At 45.5% G+C, this 16,301-nt stretch overlaps 1 protein-coding gene across 2 annotated transcripts; it reads right to left on the bottom strand.

Annotated features, from left to right (window-relative positions):
- Window positions 1–135: 135 nt before the first annotated feature.
- On the bottom strand, window positions 136–15,528 carry pacs1a (phosphofurin acidic cluster sorting protein 1a). 2 transcript variants are annotated; one of them, XM_071364606.1, is made up of 23 exons: window positions 14,965–15,528; window positions 11,348–11,435; window positions 11,077–11,166; window positions 10,813–10,938; window positions 10,492–10,636; window positions 8,843–8,934; window positions 8,676–8,756; window positions 8,356–8,573; window positions 8,162–8,255; window positions 7,498–7,575; window positions 6,466–6,602; window positions 5,783–5,918; window positions 5,490–5,594; window positions 5,250–5,356; window positions 4,958–5,112; window positions 4,510–4,620; window positions 4,184–4,292; window positions 4,055–4,097; window positions 3,822–3,864; window positions 3,322–3,457; window positions 2,955–3,193; window positions 987–1,106; window positions 136–893 (listed from the first exon to the last, which is right to left on the bottom strand). In XM_071364606.1, exons 1-23 carry the CDS (start codon window positions 15,117–15,119, stop codon window positions 775–777), a joined length of 2,727 nt encoding a protein of 908 aa, XP_071220707.1. In that variant the 5' UTR covers window positions 15,120–15,528; the 3' UTR covers window positions 136–774. The 2 variants fall into 2 exon arrangements, with proteins under 2 accessions (XP_071220707.1, XP_071220708.1); XM_071364607.1 differs by lacking the exons at window positions 11,348–11,435; window positions 14,965–15,528 and having other exon boundaries at window positions 10,877–10,938; window positions 11,077–11,121.
- Window positions 15,529–16,301: the final 773 nt, after the last annotated feature.

Below are 16,301 nucleotides of genomic sequence, written 5' to 3'. Positions count from 1 at the left end.
TAATTCCTTGTCTTGAACTCCTTGCAAGTTTCCATCTTTTACGCTTTAAATGACTAGACACTCTTCCATCTCTAACAATGAGTCATCGTTAAACAATAATCCATTAGTCCAAGAAACAATAGGAAAACAAGTGTATAAGTCGTGATAATTTATTTCTTCAGGTCAAAAGGACATGTCAATATTTTTTAAAGATTACCTCAAAATGATGGACGACACCGAAGCTTCATTTCAAGTATATCAGTAACAAAAGGACATCTGCAGTGCTCACACTATAGTACATGTACCATTATAAAAATACGTGTTTGACCACCACAAGCTTCGAAGTAGACAAAATATTTTAGATTTCTGTAGTGTTTTAAGTGTTTGTTTCTATGACAACCCATGCCTATATGCACATAACTTCACAAGAGTTTGGGGTGCTCACACACACGCTTGTGCCACACACACACACAAAAAAGTATCAGTATCTCACAGAAGAATTATGAATCAATGTAGAAAGTAAGGCTTTCTGAAAACAGGTCCAACTATTAGGATCATGGCAAGAAGAAGAAGAGAAACTCCTCATCCCTCCAGCATCAAATACATAACAGATTATGGCCTCTTCTTAGTGGCGTCAATTCATGTCATCATGTAACAACTCTCCTTGGTCATGTAACAATAATCCTTATTCAATGGCTTTCTGTCCAGTGCCCTCCAGTTTAGACAGCTGATAATATGATGTCCAGGAAGAATAAGTGTCTGGCCTCTAGGTGGCGGTCTTGTCTGGGTTGGCCTCTAGGTGGCGGTCTTGTTGTAGCCAAACAGCCCCACTGGCAGGTACTTCACATGGGTGGGCCACTGGGCAGCCAGCTGGAAGAACTTGACATCAGTCCACTCCACACCGTCAACAGACACTGAAAAATAACCAATAGTTCCACGACTCCCATCTACAAGCACCTAAAAACAACCAATCATATTGAAGCTGACCCTAGACGGGTTCAGCGTACCTTTTAGGCTTGTCTGCTGCTGCTTGGTAGAACAGATGAGTCTGGTGATGCCCTCAACCACCTGGCTTTTACAATCTACATCCCTCTCTTTGGGCTTCTTGCCCAGGAATATGGTGGAGACTGGATATGGAAGAGATTAACACAGAGAGAGGGGGGGGGAGAGGGGGTCAAACCAAAACACTTAACAGCATGTATCAATTGCAAGATTCTCATTGTAGTTAGTTATTACATTTTCTACACTACATAAGGTGCTGGTGCTGACATATTCAATCAACCCTTATCCCAGTCTGCTGTTCCCACATGTTTCAAGAGGGCCACCATTGTTCCTGTTCCCAAGAAAGCTAAGGTAACTGAGCTAAACGACTACCGCCCCGTAGCACTCACTTCCGTCATCATGAAGTGCTTTGAGAGACTAGTCAAGGACTATATCACCTTCACCCTACCTGACACCCTAGACCCACTCCAATTTGCTTACTGCCCCAATATGTCCACAGACGACGCAATCGCCATCACACTGCCCTAACCCATCTGGACAAGAGGAATACCTATGTGAGAATGCTATTCATCGACTACAGCTTAGCATTTAACACCATAGTACCCTCCAAACCTGTCATCAAGCCTGAAACCCTGGGTTTCGACCCCGCCCTGTGCAATTGGGTACTGGACTTCCTGACGGGCCGCCAGGTGGTGAGGGTAGGTAACAACATCTCCACCCCGCTGATCCTCAACACTGGGGCCCCACAAGGGTGCGTTCTGAGCCCTCTCCTGTACTCCCTGTTCACCCATGACTGCGTGGCCATGCACGCCTCCAACTCAATCATCAAGTTTGCAGACGACACTACAGTGGTAGGCTTGATTACCAACAACGACGAGACGGCCTACAGGGAGGAGGTGAGGGCCCTCGGAGTGTGGTGTCAGGAAAATAACCTCACACTCAACGTCAACAAAACAAAGGAGATGATCGTGGACTTCAGGAAACAGCAGAGGGAGCACCCCCCTATCCACATCGACGGGACAGTAGTGGAGAGGGTAGTAAGTTAAGTTCCTCGGCGTACACATCACGGACAAACTGGATTGGGCCACCCACACAGACAGCGTGGTGAAGGCGGCGCAGCAGCGCCTCTTCAACCTCAGGAGGCTGAAGAAATTCGGCTTGTCACCAAAAGCACACAAACTTTTACAGATGCACAATCGAGAGCATCCTGTCGGGCTGTATCACCGCCTGGTACGGCAACTGCTCCGCCCACAACCGCAAGGCTCTCCAGAGGGTAGTGAGGTCTGCACAACGCATCACCGGGGGCAAACTACATGCTCTCCAGGACACCTACACCACCCGATGTCACAGGAAGGCCATAAAGATCATCAAGGACAACAACCACCCGAGCCACTGCCTGTTCACCCCGCTATCATCCAGAAGGCGAGGTCAGTACAGGTGCATCAAAGCAGGGACCGAGAGACTGAAAAACAGCTTCTATCTCAAGGCCAACAGACTGTTAAACAGCCACCACTAACATTGAGTGGCTGCTGCCAACATACTGACTCAACTCCAGCCACTTTAATAATGGAAAAATGTATGTAAAAAATGTATCACTAGCCACTTTAAACAATGCCACTTAATATAATGTTTACATACCCGACATTACTCATCTCATATGTATATACTGTACTCGATACCATCTACTGCATCTTGCCTATGCCGTTCTGTACCATCACTCATTCATATATTTTTATGTACATATTCTTCATCCCTTTACACTTGTGTGTATAAGGTAGTTGTTGTGAAATTGTTAGGTTAGATTACTCGTTGGTTATTACTGCATTGTCGGAACTAGAAGCACAAGCATTTCGCGACACTCGCATTAACATCTGCTAACCATGTGTTTGTGACAAATAAAATTTAATTTGGACAAACTGCATGTGGTGGACAGACCGCTATTTCCCTACTCCTAGTCCAGCCGTTCTCCTGACCTTTCTTGTTCTTCTCCTTGGTGACCATGGTCATGGCCATGGTGTTGGCCTGGGGATGGTTCTCAGTGGAGCCCCCTCCTGGCAGCCTGCTGACCTGTAGGGAGCAGAAGGCACTCTTCAGCGTGTTCTTGGAGCCCTTGTCACACCGCTCCCCATCCTTCTTCCGCTCTGAGCATGTTGCTACCCAATAATCCACCGTCAGCCCAATGGTGTCCACCCCATGGGACATATTAGGGCTCCTGGGAGAGAGAGCGAGAGGCAGAGAGTGTAAGAAACAACTCTTGTTCAACAATGTACTAAAAACGTGGGTTTAACTGCAGGGATGGTACTGTTCATGTCTGACTGTTGTACGCTGTGGTTGTCTTACACCAGTCCGCTGCTCAGGGAGGGAGATGGGGGTGGGGTGACAGCCTCTCTGGGCATCCCTGTGGGAGATCCATGAGATTGTGGGGAGGTGGAGGGAACAGCCAAGCTAACACTAACAGCCTCCTCAGTGTCTCCACCTGTAGGCCCAAATCAACACGGTCCTTAAAACTGCCCAGGGACAGTCTGGGGAGAGAAAGTTAAACATTACCAGACATTATAAACTGGGTGGTTCGAGCCCTGAGTACTGATTGGCTGACAGCCTTGGTATATCAGACTACGGGTATCACAAACATTTATTTTTACTGCTCTAATTACGCTGGTAACCAGTTTATAATAGCATTAAGGCACCTCGGGGGTTTGTGGTATATGGCCAATATACCACGGCTAAGGACTGTATCCAGGGACGACGCATTGTGTTGTGTGTAAGAACAGCCCTTAGCTGTGGTATATTGGCCCTCAGGCCTTATTACTTAAATAGGTAGTCCAGAAATATGAACCCACCTGAATACGCCAGAGTCGGTTCAATCAACCCTACTTTCACCACCTGTCTCACACACAGGGACCAGTTAGTTAGTATCAGCCTAACACTCCAGGGATAACTTGGGAATAGTTTGGATATCCCTTATCTGTTGCTTTACATTGCTTAAATAAAAATTCAGGCTACAGGCATTATTTGCCAAATAGACTGTCTCAACATCAGTATCGATGAAAACCATCAGTACTGATTTACTTACCCCAACGAAGGGAACAAACTTCTGGTAAGAGTCTTCGTCATATCTGGTAGGGTGAAAATAATGGCCAATAAAATATGTTCTTCCTGGTTAACATTAAGGTCATATAAATACGCAGGACAGTCCTCCCACCTCTTGTACTCGCAGGTGAGCATGGCCTCAGCGATAGGCAACTGGTGTGTGACAGAGACGCTGCTGATGTACTGGCTGATCCTTCCTGCCACGTCCACTCCATCTGCAGCTGGAGCCGACGGGAGGGGAACAGACAGTAAGGCTGAGTCAATCTGCAGGGAGAGCAAGCCTGACGATCTCAACTGTCCCCAAGCTAAAGAAGATATGGGGCAGCTTGCACTTGTTTTCTAGTCTAATTTATATGTTGATCACGTTCCCAAAGGCACATGCTTGAATACTACCAGCTCAGTAGTACAAGTGCTGTGCAAAGAGAGAGAGAGATTTACTGGAGTGAGGGGGCTCCAGGCCGCTGAACAGATCTTTCCAGGCATTGTCCAGGAACACAGAGCTGTAGCGAGGGTCCAGGGAGGCCAGGTGCTTGGCTACAGGGTGACAGCCTGGAGGCAGAGTAGAGGTAGCCACACAGTGAGTCACGGTTCATACACCCAACCCTCGCAGCACTGAGCAGCCCACTCTACTGTGCTTCAGCTGCAGAATGAGTGAAGCAACTCACTGTCAGGAGGAGTTATCAGAACATGAGAGTGGGTGTTTTTGTAAATCTTTGTTTATGCGTCAGCTGAATAGGCTTATAAATAAGCATTACATAAACATAACTCTAGATATGTACCATACGGTGTCTCACAGCAGTCACATTGTATATCTTCTACACCCAAGCAGTGTGTTAAATGGTATATATTGCTCCTCTCAGGAGATGAACACGTCTCTCTCTCTTACCCAGGGGGACAACCAGGAAGTGGATGAGGCTGAGCCAATCAGATGTTTTGTTGGCCAGCTGACTGACAAAGAAGTGTAGGATGGCCCCCAGGTAGCTCTGTCCCCCTGCCACCACCACCTTGACCGGCGGCGGCGTGGACGAGTTACAGTTACAGCTGCAGAAAAGGGTCAGGTTACTGGAGCACATGTATAGAAGAGGCTCATCATAGGTCACCATTACTACACAATGAATTCAACACACACAAAGTGTGTCCAAATTGAACCGGCGGGTATTGATTCTTTGGCTACTCACAACTTCTGGATGCGTGTGAGGAGGGTGGTGAGGACAGCCTGAATTTCCACCCCACAGCAGGTACACACTACTGGCTGCTTCTGGGCCAGTAGCACCTCGGACACATACTGCACACGTTTACCAGAGGACACAAACATACAGACACAGATTAACACACATGTGCAAGTAAATATGTCCACAGGGAGTGGAGAAGTGAGGGGCAATGCTGAAGATAGAAATTAAGGAGTGAATGGAGAATACCTGTCCCTGCCAATCACTGGTGTTGACCAGGACCAGGCTGTCTGGGAGGGCAGTGTCTGAGGAGAAGACCTGATTCAGCTGGTCATACACAGCCTTCCTGGGCACCTACCAACACACACACACACGTTCGCCAGTCAAATACTGAGCGCATACATCCTTCAATAAAATAGATCAACACAACAGAATCACTACCAGTCAGGATCTCCCCTGCAAACAGAGAATCCCCATTTAAAGACTTAGCTCCAGGGTGAGTATGGGTACGGACTAGTGGACTGGCTCTGGTTAGGGGTCACCTGTGGGGTGCGGCTGAGCTCTGGTGACCTCTCGCTGTCAGAACTGTTGGTGCGTTCGCTCAGTGGTTTGGACAGCGCTCGCCTCTCCTTCATTGGCGTCCCACGTCTCTGCCTGGGTGTGTGCCCATCATCCAACCTGGAACACAGACACACACAGTCAGTTCCCACACAGACACTATAACAGAAAGTGTGGAGTGCATGTATGGCACTGACAGGTAGTGTGTGTGTGTGTGTGTGTGTGTGTGTCTCTCCACATGCTTCCCATCCAAAACAGTTTGGAACAGTTTGGTGCATATATTAAGATGACATTTTGTGACGTTTTTGTTTGTTTTGGTCTCCAGCAAGGGTTTTTTCAGTAACCAAAGTCGACGCCCCTCCGTCGGTCATTGGTCAACAGTAGGGATTCTTCAATAAAGTCTTTGTTGTCATTCAACTCGAGACGACTCGTTTTCATGCAAATTTTTTCATTAAGAACTACTGCACCAAACATCTTAGTTAGATGTAAAATTGTGCGACTACGATCTCCTCTGCAAAAACTCCAAAATGAATGACAGATGGACAAACAGTACTATTGACACTATTTTCAAATTTTTCAAGCAAAGGTCTTTTAAGGGAGTATGCGAGCACACTCGTTCGGTTTTAGGCGCTAGCGAACCAAAGCATGTGGAAGCTTTTAGACTGACCTGGGGGAGAGCATGGTGGTGTGGCTCTCACTGTTGCTGCTCCTCAGTTCCCTCGTCGGGGTCCTGGGTAGCTTCTCTGGGACAGAGACAGTGATGCAGGCTGTTGTCTCCAGTAACCCCTTCGGATCAATCAACTCCTAAACAAACCAAAAGACTAGTGATGGGAAGTTCAGCTCTTTACTGACTCAGGTCTTTTCGACTCATTCAGTCAAAAGAACAAATCTTTCGACTAATTTCGTTCATTTGAGTCATTAACATCCAGAGCATGCAGGACCCCTACCGGCGAACGATGAACTACGAGCCTCTCGTTCACATGTTGTTCACCATAGGGGGCTTTATTGGAGCTGTCATTTGTGACGGAGACTTTAAACAATGTACATTTGTTGATTGTAAGGCATTCAGATCAGATTATTTCTAGATGCATTTAAAACAAGGTCTAGACTCTTGGTGGAATGCAAATTGCAGCCCCCCAAAAGATTTGTTCTCACGTTCTCGTTGAGCAGAGGATGTGTATGTTTCGGTTTTACAAAGCTGTGTCCATCACAACATTCAATAATCAATTCTTTGAAGTCATTCTTGCACCATGCGATCAATGATCAGTTCTAAACATGGATTTTTCTTCTCTATGCTCATGATCTCTTTTTCTGTGCATCTATGACAGACAGCTGGTGGTAGGAGCAGGTCTCTGGAGCCGCTGCCAGAGGAGCGTGTATTAACCCTGCTGTACGACTAGAAAATCAAACTAACTACTATAATGAAAGTCACTCCAAAAAAACAAATCATGACTAGAGTCCGGTAAAAAAAAAAAGAAAAAAAAAAAAAGAGTAGTTTGCGAACTGCACATCACTACAACAGATAGCCAGACAGACAACCAATAGACAGACAGACAACCAATAGACAGACAGACAGCCAGACAGCCAGACAGCCAGACAGCCAGCAACACATAACACTGAAATACACAGGACACCAATGAGAGAGGGAGAATAAGAGAGCAGAGAAAAAGAGTGTGTGTGGGGAGTTGGAGGGTCTCACCTGGGTGTCTGTCTTAGAGTCATCCAGGTTGCGGGAGCGAGTGCGGTTCATCTTGCCTGATTGGGGCTGATCTCCTTGCTGCAAGTCAGACAGCAGGAAAACAGTGGTCAGACAGCAAGAAAACAGTGGTCAGACAGCAGGAAAACAGTGGTCAGACAGCAGGAAAACAGTGGTCAGACAACAGGAAAACAGTGGTCAGACAGCAGGAAAACAGTGGTCAGACAGCAGGAAAACAGTGGTCAGACAGCAGGAAAACAGTGGTCAGACAGCAGGAAAACAGTGGTCAGACAGCAGGAAAACAGTGGTCAATGTGAGTGGACTTAAATGACCAGCTAACTGTACTCCGCTCCAACTCTACCTGTACTCGTACTCTACTCTGCGCTCCAACTGTACTCTACTCTGCGCTCCAACTGTACTCTACTCTGCGCTCTACCTGTGCTCTACTCCACCTGTGCTCTACTCCACCTGTGCTCTACTCCACCTGTGCTCTACTCCACCTGTGCTCTACTCCACCTGTGCTCTACTCCACCTGTGCTCTACTCCACCTGTGCTCTACTCCACCTGTGCTCTACCCTGCGCTCCAACTGTGCTCATACTCTGCTCCAACTGTACTCTGCTCCAACTGTACTCTGCTCCAACTGTACTCTGCTCCAACTGTACTCACTGGGCTCAGGGTGTCTTTGGGCAGACTGCACCTGCTGTTCAGACTGCCAAACTCGGTCTGCGAGCTGGACTGGGATATGCCCTCAAAGAAGGGCCTGGACGGTCAGAGAGAGTAGAGGTCACCAGAGTTCTGTTAGGTGGATGTTTGTGAGAACATACATGTGTTAGCTACAGATAAGTCCAGTGTATCATGACCTGAGCTTGGGTTTGGGTGTGCTGAGGATGCTGTCCGTCTCCTCCATCTCTGGGCCGCTGTCACTGTGGTTGTACATCTCTAGACTGTCATAGAGCTCATCCAAGTCCTCCTCCACATCACGGATGTGCTCTTGGGACACGTTCTTCAGGCCAAAGTCCACCTCATCAGACACTTTAAACCTCTTCAACAAGGCCACAAACTTCTGCTTGATATTGGGCTGCCGGGTTAAAGGAACACGTAGATATGAAACGGTGTGACTAGAAGAGTGCCAGGTAGTCACAACAGCAGAGACTGACAGATCAGTAGACTTAATGCTTACATGACCTCTGGTGATGGAGGCTGCAGAGGTGAGTTTGCGTCTGTGCTTCTTCTTCCTCATGTCATCTTCTTCGAACAGATACTGAAACAGAGGGAGGATCAACTTAGTGGTCAAACTGGATAGACACCACATCCAAACCCGTCCCCCCTCCTCTCCCTCCTCCTCACCTGGATGTGAGCAGGGTCATCACTCCCGTCCTGCTCTGATGAATAGCTCTCTTCCTCTTCCTCCGAGTAGTTGTCAATGTCAGGGGAGCGGTCTGTGAGTTACAGGGAGCCAGAGAAGAGATACGTAATGTGTAGGATAAGGAGATGAGGGGGAGGGGGAGAGGAAGAAGGGGGAGGAGAAAAAGGATGAGGGGGAGGGGACGTGAATACATTATGATGAGAATAGTATGTAAACCTGGTGTTACGTGAGTAAGGCAGTGGCTGATTGGATGGTTAAACCTGGTGTTACGTGAGTAAGGCAGTGGCTGATTGGATGGTTAAACCTGGTGTTACGTGAGTAAGGCAGTGGCTGATTGGATGGTTAAACCTGGTGTTACGTGAGTAAGGCAGTGGCTGATTGGATGGTTAAACCTGGTGTTACGTGAGTAAGGCAGTGGCTGATTGGATGGTTAAACCTGGTGTTACGTGAGTAAGGCAGTGGCTGATTGGATGGTTAAACCTGGTGTTACGTGAGTAAGGCAGTGGCTGATTGGATGGTTAAACCTGGTGTTACGTGAGTAAGGCAGTGGCTGATTGGATGGTTAAACCTGGTGTTACGTGAGTAAGGCAGTGGCTGATTGGATGGTTAAACCTGGTGTTACGTGAGTAAGGCAGTGGCTGATTGGATGGTTAAACTTGGTGTTACGTGAGTAAGGCAGTGGCTGATTGGATGGTTAAACCTGGTGTTACGTGAGTAAGGCAGTGGCTGATTGGATGGTTAAACCTGGTGTTACGTGAGTAAGGCAGTGGCTGATTGGATGGTTAAACCTGGTGTTACGTGAGTAAGGCAGTGGCTGATTGGATGGTTAAACCTGGTGTTACGTGAGTAAGGCAGTGGCTGATTGGATGGTTAAACCTGGTGTTACGTGAGTAAGGCAGTGGCTGATTGGATGGTTAAACCTGGTGTTACGTGAGTAAGGCAGTGGCTGATTGGATGGTTAAACCTGGTGTTACGTGAGTAAGGCAGTGGCTGATTGGATGGTTAAACCTGGTGTTACGTGAGTAAGGCAGTGGCTGATTGGATGGTTAAACCTGGTGTTACGTGAGTAAGGCAGTGGCTGATTGGATGGTTAAACTTGGTGTTACGTGAGTAAGGCAGTGGCTGATTGGATGGTTAAACCTGGTGTTACGTGAGTAAGGCAGTGGCTGATTGGATGGTTAAACCTGGTGTTACGTGAGTAAGGCAGTGGCTGATTGGATGGTTAAACCTGGTGTTACGTGAGTAAGGCAGTGGCTGATTGGATGGTTAAACCTGGTGTTACGTGAGTAAGGCAGTGGCTGATTGGATGGTTAAACTTGGTGTTACGTGAGTAAGGCAGTGGCTGATTGGATGGTTAAACCTGGTGTTACGTGAGTAAGGCAGTGGCTGATTGGATGGTTAAACCTGGTGTTACGTGAGTAAGGCAGTGGCTGATTGGATGATTCCACTGACTGACCATGGTGTGGTACTGGTATCTACATGTTGAACTGTTCAATACACTGACATTGTGGATACTTACAAACAATTCTATACAAGCACATTGCCCATTGTTAAAAACCTTTCTGGGTCCATGTTGAAGGCCTTACTTCCCTACAGTTTGTCCCCTATGCTCTCTTTGCGTCTCCCTTACCTGACAGTTTGGCCTTGGACACCTCGTGGTCGATGGGCTGGCTGGAGAGCGAGTAGACCCTCATCTCAGCCACAGTCACAGCCGTGTCCTTCACTGTGGTGTGGAGAGCCAACACACGGGCTCCCTCACTTGGATGCTGCATCACCTGGGGACGAGGTAGGGGGAGAAGAGAGAGAGACAATGGGGGGGTAACAATTACAAAAGAGGGGGAGAGAGAAACGACAGGAGACAAAAGAGAGACAGTAGCGTAGATGCAGGATGGCGTTTTATACAAACAAAAGCCTCAATGATCGTAATCATGCTGGGGTGAAGCCCTCTTGCCTCTGCCATGTTGATGAGGCCCAGAGCCAGGGTCTTATAGCCCAGAATGGTGCGGTTCTTGTACCTCTTCCTCCTCTGCAACATGATCTGCAGTCTGTTGGCATCTCGTTTCAAAAAATGTGGATACTGGAGGAAGTAAAGATGGTGAGGTTGACAGAATCAGAGGCACTGGAAATATAGTCTTTGGAAATTTTAAAAAGCATCTCCCTCTCGTCCACACACCATTTGCATAACCGTCTGTGCAAAACCCCCAGGGTAACTCACTTGCAAGGAGAACGTCAGCTGAAGATCAGTCTCAGTAAGTCCAGCCGATGCCAAAAGGATCTCATTGGAACGTAAAATGCGCTTTGATCCCTAAGAGGATATTCCACACACGTTATACATCTCCTGCATATATTACCCATGGATCAACAAGTTCTGACTAGTCACTTGTGTAGAGTTATAAACACTAAAGAAAGTACTTCTGCAAAACATCCTACTACTGTACATCTATGTATACTTTGTGGAAGGAAAGGGGGAATGTGAAGAGGGTCACCTGGAGTTTGACTGCAATGACAACAGAGGTTAGGTCTCTGTCCAGCTCCTGAAGCATCAGCAGCTTCTTCAGGGTAACAGTGAAGAGCCTGGGTTTGGAGAAAAGGGGATATTCATATTTATCTGTTTAGTCTGAACCAACTACATGAGGGAAGAAAGTATCAGTCTAGTCTTTGACAATGATACGTGTTTTTTAAACTTGGGTCCTAGGTGCAGCACTTGACCTGACTTCACACAGATTGGGATTAGATAATAGGAGCGGGCGACTTGTGTTAAAAATAGACTACGCTTTGACCCTTCATCAAAACCCTTACAGGATCTGCTGTTCCTCCCTAATTATATTTTAAATGCATTACAAGCCCAGGCCTATCCACTCACTAAAACATTAGAGAGAGATAGATGAGAGACAGACAGACGAGAAAGACAGACAGAGAGAGATACAGAGAGACTGGTGAGGGTTACCAGTGAACAGCTGATTTGGTTAAGAGATGTCTGGGTATTAATTTATATATTTACTAAAAACCATGCCAAAGACATGGCACTGGAGGCTAAATAGAACTAGCTAAAGTGATTATAAGCCACCCAGGCTCCTTCTTAATTGCATTTGTACAAATAGATAACATATGATGAGGTGCATTCTCCTTTAAATAAGGACTTTACTGAGAATCAGAACAAGAGGGAGGAAACAAGAGTTACCACAGCATCAAGTCAAGGCCAAAAGCCCAGCTTCAAGGTTCTATACATGAAAAAAGAAAAACATTTCAACATACTATACAGAGTGTACGGACCACTTTAAGAGAAACAGATCATTTTCATCCAGCTCTTCTTCAAATCCACCCACATCCTCTCTCCATTTTCCCTGCCAGAGAGCAACCCCGCAGGCAGCCTTGACCCTTCAGAGGGGTCCTTCTACAATCCACACACTACCCCCACTCCTACCCCCTCTTCTCTATTGCTACAAGACAAAAAGCAGTATCAGAGAAATTTGTAGCATTGGTAACATTTAAATAATCTGTTAAACGTCGTAATGGACGAGTAGGCCCTGCTTAGCAACAGTCTGTAGGCGTATACATGTAGGAAGAAGTAATAATTAGCCAATCGTTTATGTTGCTTCTACTCAGTATGTGCTGTATAATTATTTATTCTGACAGCATGTTGTCTTCCTGTGGGGTTTAGGAGCAGCTGTGTATGGCACCCTGCCTGCCCAACTGCTCAGGGATATGTTGATTTGAAGCCTTAACATCCTGGTCAGTTACGATCTTGGACTCCTTCTTCATGGTCCTCCAAACATTGTTTTTCATTATACAGTTGAATGTTCTCTTCCTTTAAAAAGGGTCTATCTGCCATTTCTATATACATTTCTAGTCTTTTAAATCAATGATATACAGTGCATTCAGACCCCTTGACTTTTTCCACATTTGGTTACGTTACAGCCTTACTCTAAAATGGATTCAATAGTTTTTTTCTCTCATCAATCTACACACAATATCCCATAATGACAAAGCAAAAACAGGTTTAAATCACATTTACATAAGTATTCAGACCCTTTACTCAGTACTTTGTTGAAGCACATTTGGCAGCGATTACAGCCTCAAGTGTTCTTGGGTATGAAGCTTGGACAACTGTATTTGGGGAGTTTCTCCCATTCTTCTCTGCAGATCCTCTCAAGTTCTGTCAGGTTGGATGGGGAGCGTCGCTGCACAGCTATTTTCAGGTCTCTCCAGAGATGTCCGGGCTCGGGTTGGGCCACTCAAGGACATTCAGAGACTTGTCCCGAAGCCACTCCTGTGTTGTCTTGGCTGTGTGCTTAGGGTCATAACTCCATCTTTCCCTCGATCCTGACTAGTATCCCAGTCCCTCCCGCTGAAAAACATCCCCACAGCATGATGCTGCCACCACCATACTTCACAGTAGGGATGGTGCCAGGTTTCCTCCAGACGTGACACTTGGCATTCAGGCCAAAGAGTTCAATCTTGGTTTCATCCGACCAGAGAATCTTGTTTCTCATGGTCTGAGAATCCTTTAGGTGCCTTTTGGCAAACTCCAAGCTGGGTGTCATGTGCCTTTTACTGAGGAGTGGCATCTGTCTGGCCACTCTACCATAAAGTCCTGATTCGTGGAGTGCTGCAGAGATGGTTGTCCTTCTGTAAGGTTCTCCCATCTCCACAGAGGAACTCTGGAGCTCTGTCGGAGTGACCATCGGGTTCTTGGTCACCTCCCTGACCAAGGCCCTTCTCCCCTGATTGCTCAGTTTGGCCTGGTGGCCAGCTCTAGGAAGAGTCGAGGTGGTTCCGAACTTCTTCCATTTAAGAATGATGGAGGCCACTGTGTTCTTGGAGACCTTCAATGCTGCAGAAATGTTTTGGTACCTTTCCCCAGATCTATGCCTTGACACAATCCTGTATAGCATTTCCTTCGACCTCATGGCTTGGCTTTTGCTCTGACATGCACTGTCAAATGGAGGGACCTTATATAGACAGGTGTGTGCCTTTCCAAATCATATCCAATCAATAACATTTACCACAGGTGGACTCCAATCAAGTTGTAGAAACATCTCAAGGATGATCAATGGAAACAGGATGCACCTGAGCTCAATTTCGAGTCTCATACCAAAGGGTCTGAATACTTTGGTAAGTAAGGTATTTTTTAAAATATTTTTTTGTAATAAAATTAGCAAACATTTCAAAAAAAAAATTTGTTTGCTATGTCATTATGGGGTATTGTGTGTAGATTGATGAGGGAATAAAAAAAAAATCAATTTTAGAATAAGGCTGTAACGTAACAAAATGTGAAAAAAGTCAAGGGGTCTGAATACTTTCCAAATGCACTGCACAGTATATACCCATTGATTCTTGTCTTGAAGAATATAACTTAAATGCCTCATGAGCTTATCTCAACTGTCATATTCTATCAGAACCCAAAATATAAGCCTGTTTATTCTATTGTTTGTAAACAATGTAATTGTGAACAAACACTGTATAGCCTCAAAACATAGTTAAACCTATAATTTTGTTCTTATGGATGATAAGTCCTTGCATCCATAGCGGTCTATGCATTTGAGCCCCATCCCTCTACTGTTTTCCAAAACAATGGTGGGGTGTTCACTTTGTTATGGTTTGAATTTAGGATTTCCCCTTTAAAGACACTCCCTAATATTCACTACCAGCAGCCTACCACTACAGGCTAATTGTATCAATGTGACTACTACACTTTGCAGTCATTTTTATTTTACCAGGCAAGTCACCTGAATATTCATATTTACAGTAAATTGCAGCACTGCAAGTTGCATTATTCAAAAGCAAATACAGAAATAGGCCTCGGCTGTTATTTTAACTTTAATAATATTATTATTTGATGTTATTTTCATTAATTCCTTAATTTGTTGAACTTGTATTCTACCTAGGTCTACATAACTTCTCTCGTGGTGGGTAAACAGGTGACTTCGTCCCACTGATTCAACAGTATATACCTAGACTACATCTGACCGCAGAAGCCGATACTATGTAGCAACTTCTTTATAATAATGCCATCTGATTACGATTGAAAACCTTGACTGTCAGAATCAGATGTTATCAGGGCACTTCAAAACGCCAAGCCATAGTTTTTAGGCGGCCATACCTGGGCACACAGCTTGGAGATGAGCGGTCAATTTCCCAGGTTGCATACAGGTTCATTTGAACCGGACGGTTCGGGGAGATCGTTACTGTCTTGGACGGCTGCATATGTGGAGATGGTGTGCCCCCAGTCCGCGGGAGACCCCCTCTCTCCGACATACTGAAGGTGTTATAGATGTGGAAGAAAAATACCTTTCATTCAGCTTCCCGACTTGTGCATACCAATATTTTCAGCACACTCTGATGCTTTAAATTGCGCTTTCATACACATAATTCCATTACTTCTTGCTTGCTTTTCTGTTCTGCAGCCACATTTGATGCGATTAGGTTAAAAGTTCGATCTTTTTCATAGCAGGAAGCGGAAATTTGTTCTCCGGGGAGCACAACTGAATAGCTACGCCTCTCGTTAAAGATGCACTCCAGTCCTGACAACAGTTCCTCTCAAGAATAATAATGTTAGAGTTAGGGCGTCAGAGCAGGTGCAAATGGTTTGCGTGCGTGCGTTCTCTCTCTCACACGCCCGCACAGACAGCTAATATTGTAACGCCAGCGTCTCAGAGCTGCCACCCACACTAGGGAAAGGAGAGGAGGCATGAAACCAGCAGAGTCATCCCAATTGGAACATCAGTGTATCCTACTCGTTAATTATAGCCTACATCTCATTATGACCCCGTAGACATCTTATAAGATATTCGATGTTTCATGTCATTTTAATAAAACAAGGTTTCACCCAATAGACTGAATAAATATGCATACAGAAACGTACAAATCTTATTAGGATATTTATTGGTTATAAGGTTGAGATAGCCAACATGTGATTGTGGAACTTTAAAGCACTGGCTGTGTTAGATGAAGAAAATGAATGATCCGGAAAAGCAAAACTTACTTTATCGGATCAGAATCACCTTTATTTGGCAAACACATTTGCATATATGAATTTGACTTGTTGAAATGGTGCTGTCACAATAAACAGAATATACAGACAGACGATAAAAGAGGATATACAGACAATAAACAGGATATACAGACAATAAACAGGATATACAGACGATAAACAGGATATCCAGACGATAAATAGGATATACAGACGATAAACAGGATATACAGACAATAAACAGGATATACAGACGATAAACAGGATATCCAGACGATAAATAGGATATACAGACGATAAACAGGATATACAGACAGACAACAAACAGGATATACTGATGATATACAGGATATACAGACAATAGGATATACAGATGATAAAAAGGATATACAGACAGACGATAAACAGGATATACAGACAGATGATAAACAGGATATGCAGACGATAAACAGGATATACAGACAGAT

The sequence above is a fragment of the Salvelinus alpinus genome, chromosome 24, assembly GCF_045679555.1.
Source record: "Salvelinus alpinus chromosome 24, SLU_Salpinus.1, whole genome shotgun sequence".
NCBI classification, from domain to species: Eukaryota; Metazoa; Chordata; class Actinopteri; order Salmoniformes; family Salmonidae; genus Salvelinus; species Salvelinus alpinus.
The sequence above is the reverse complement of the archived record's forward strand: the minus strand, read 5'-3'. Positions and strand labels throughout refer to the sequence as shown.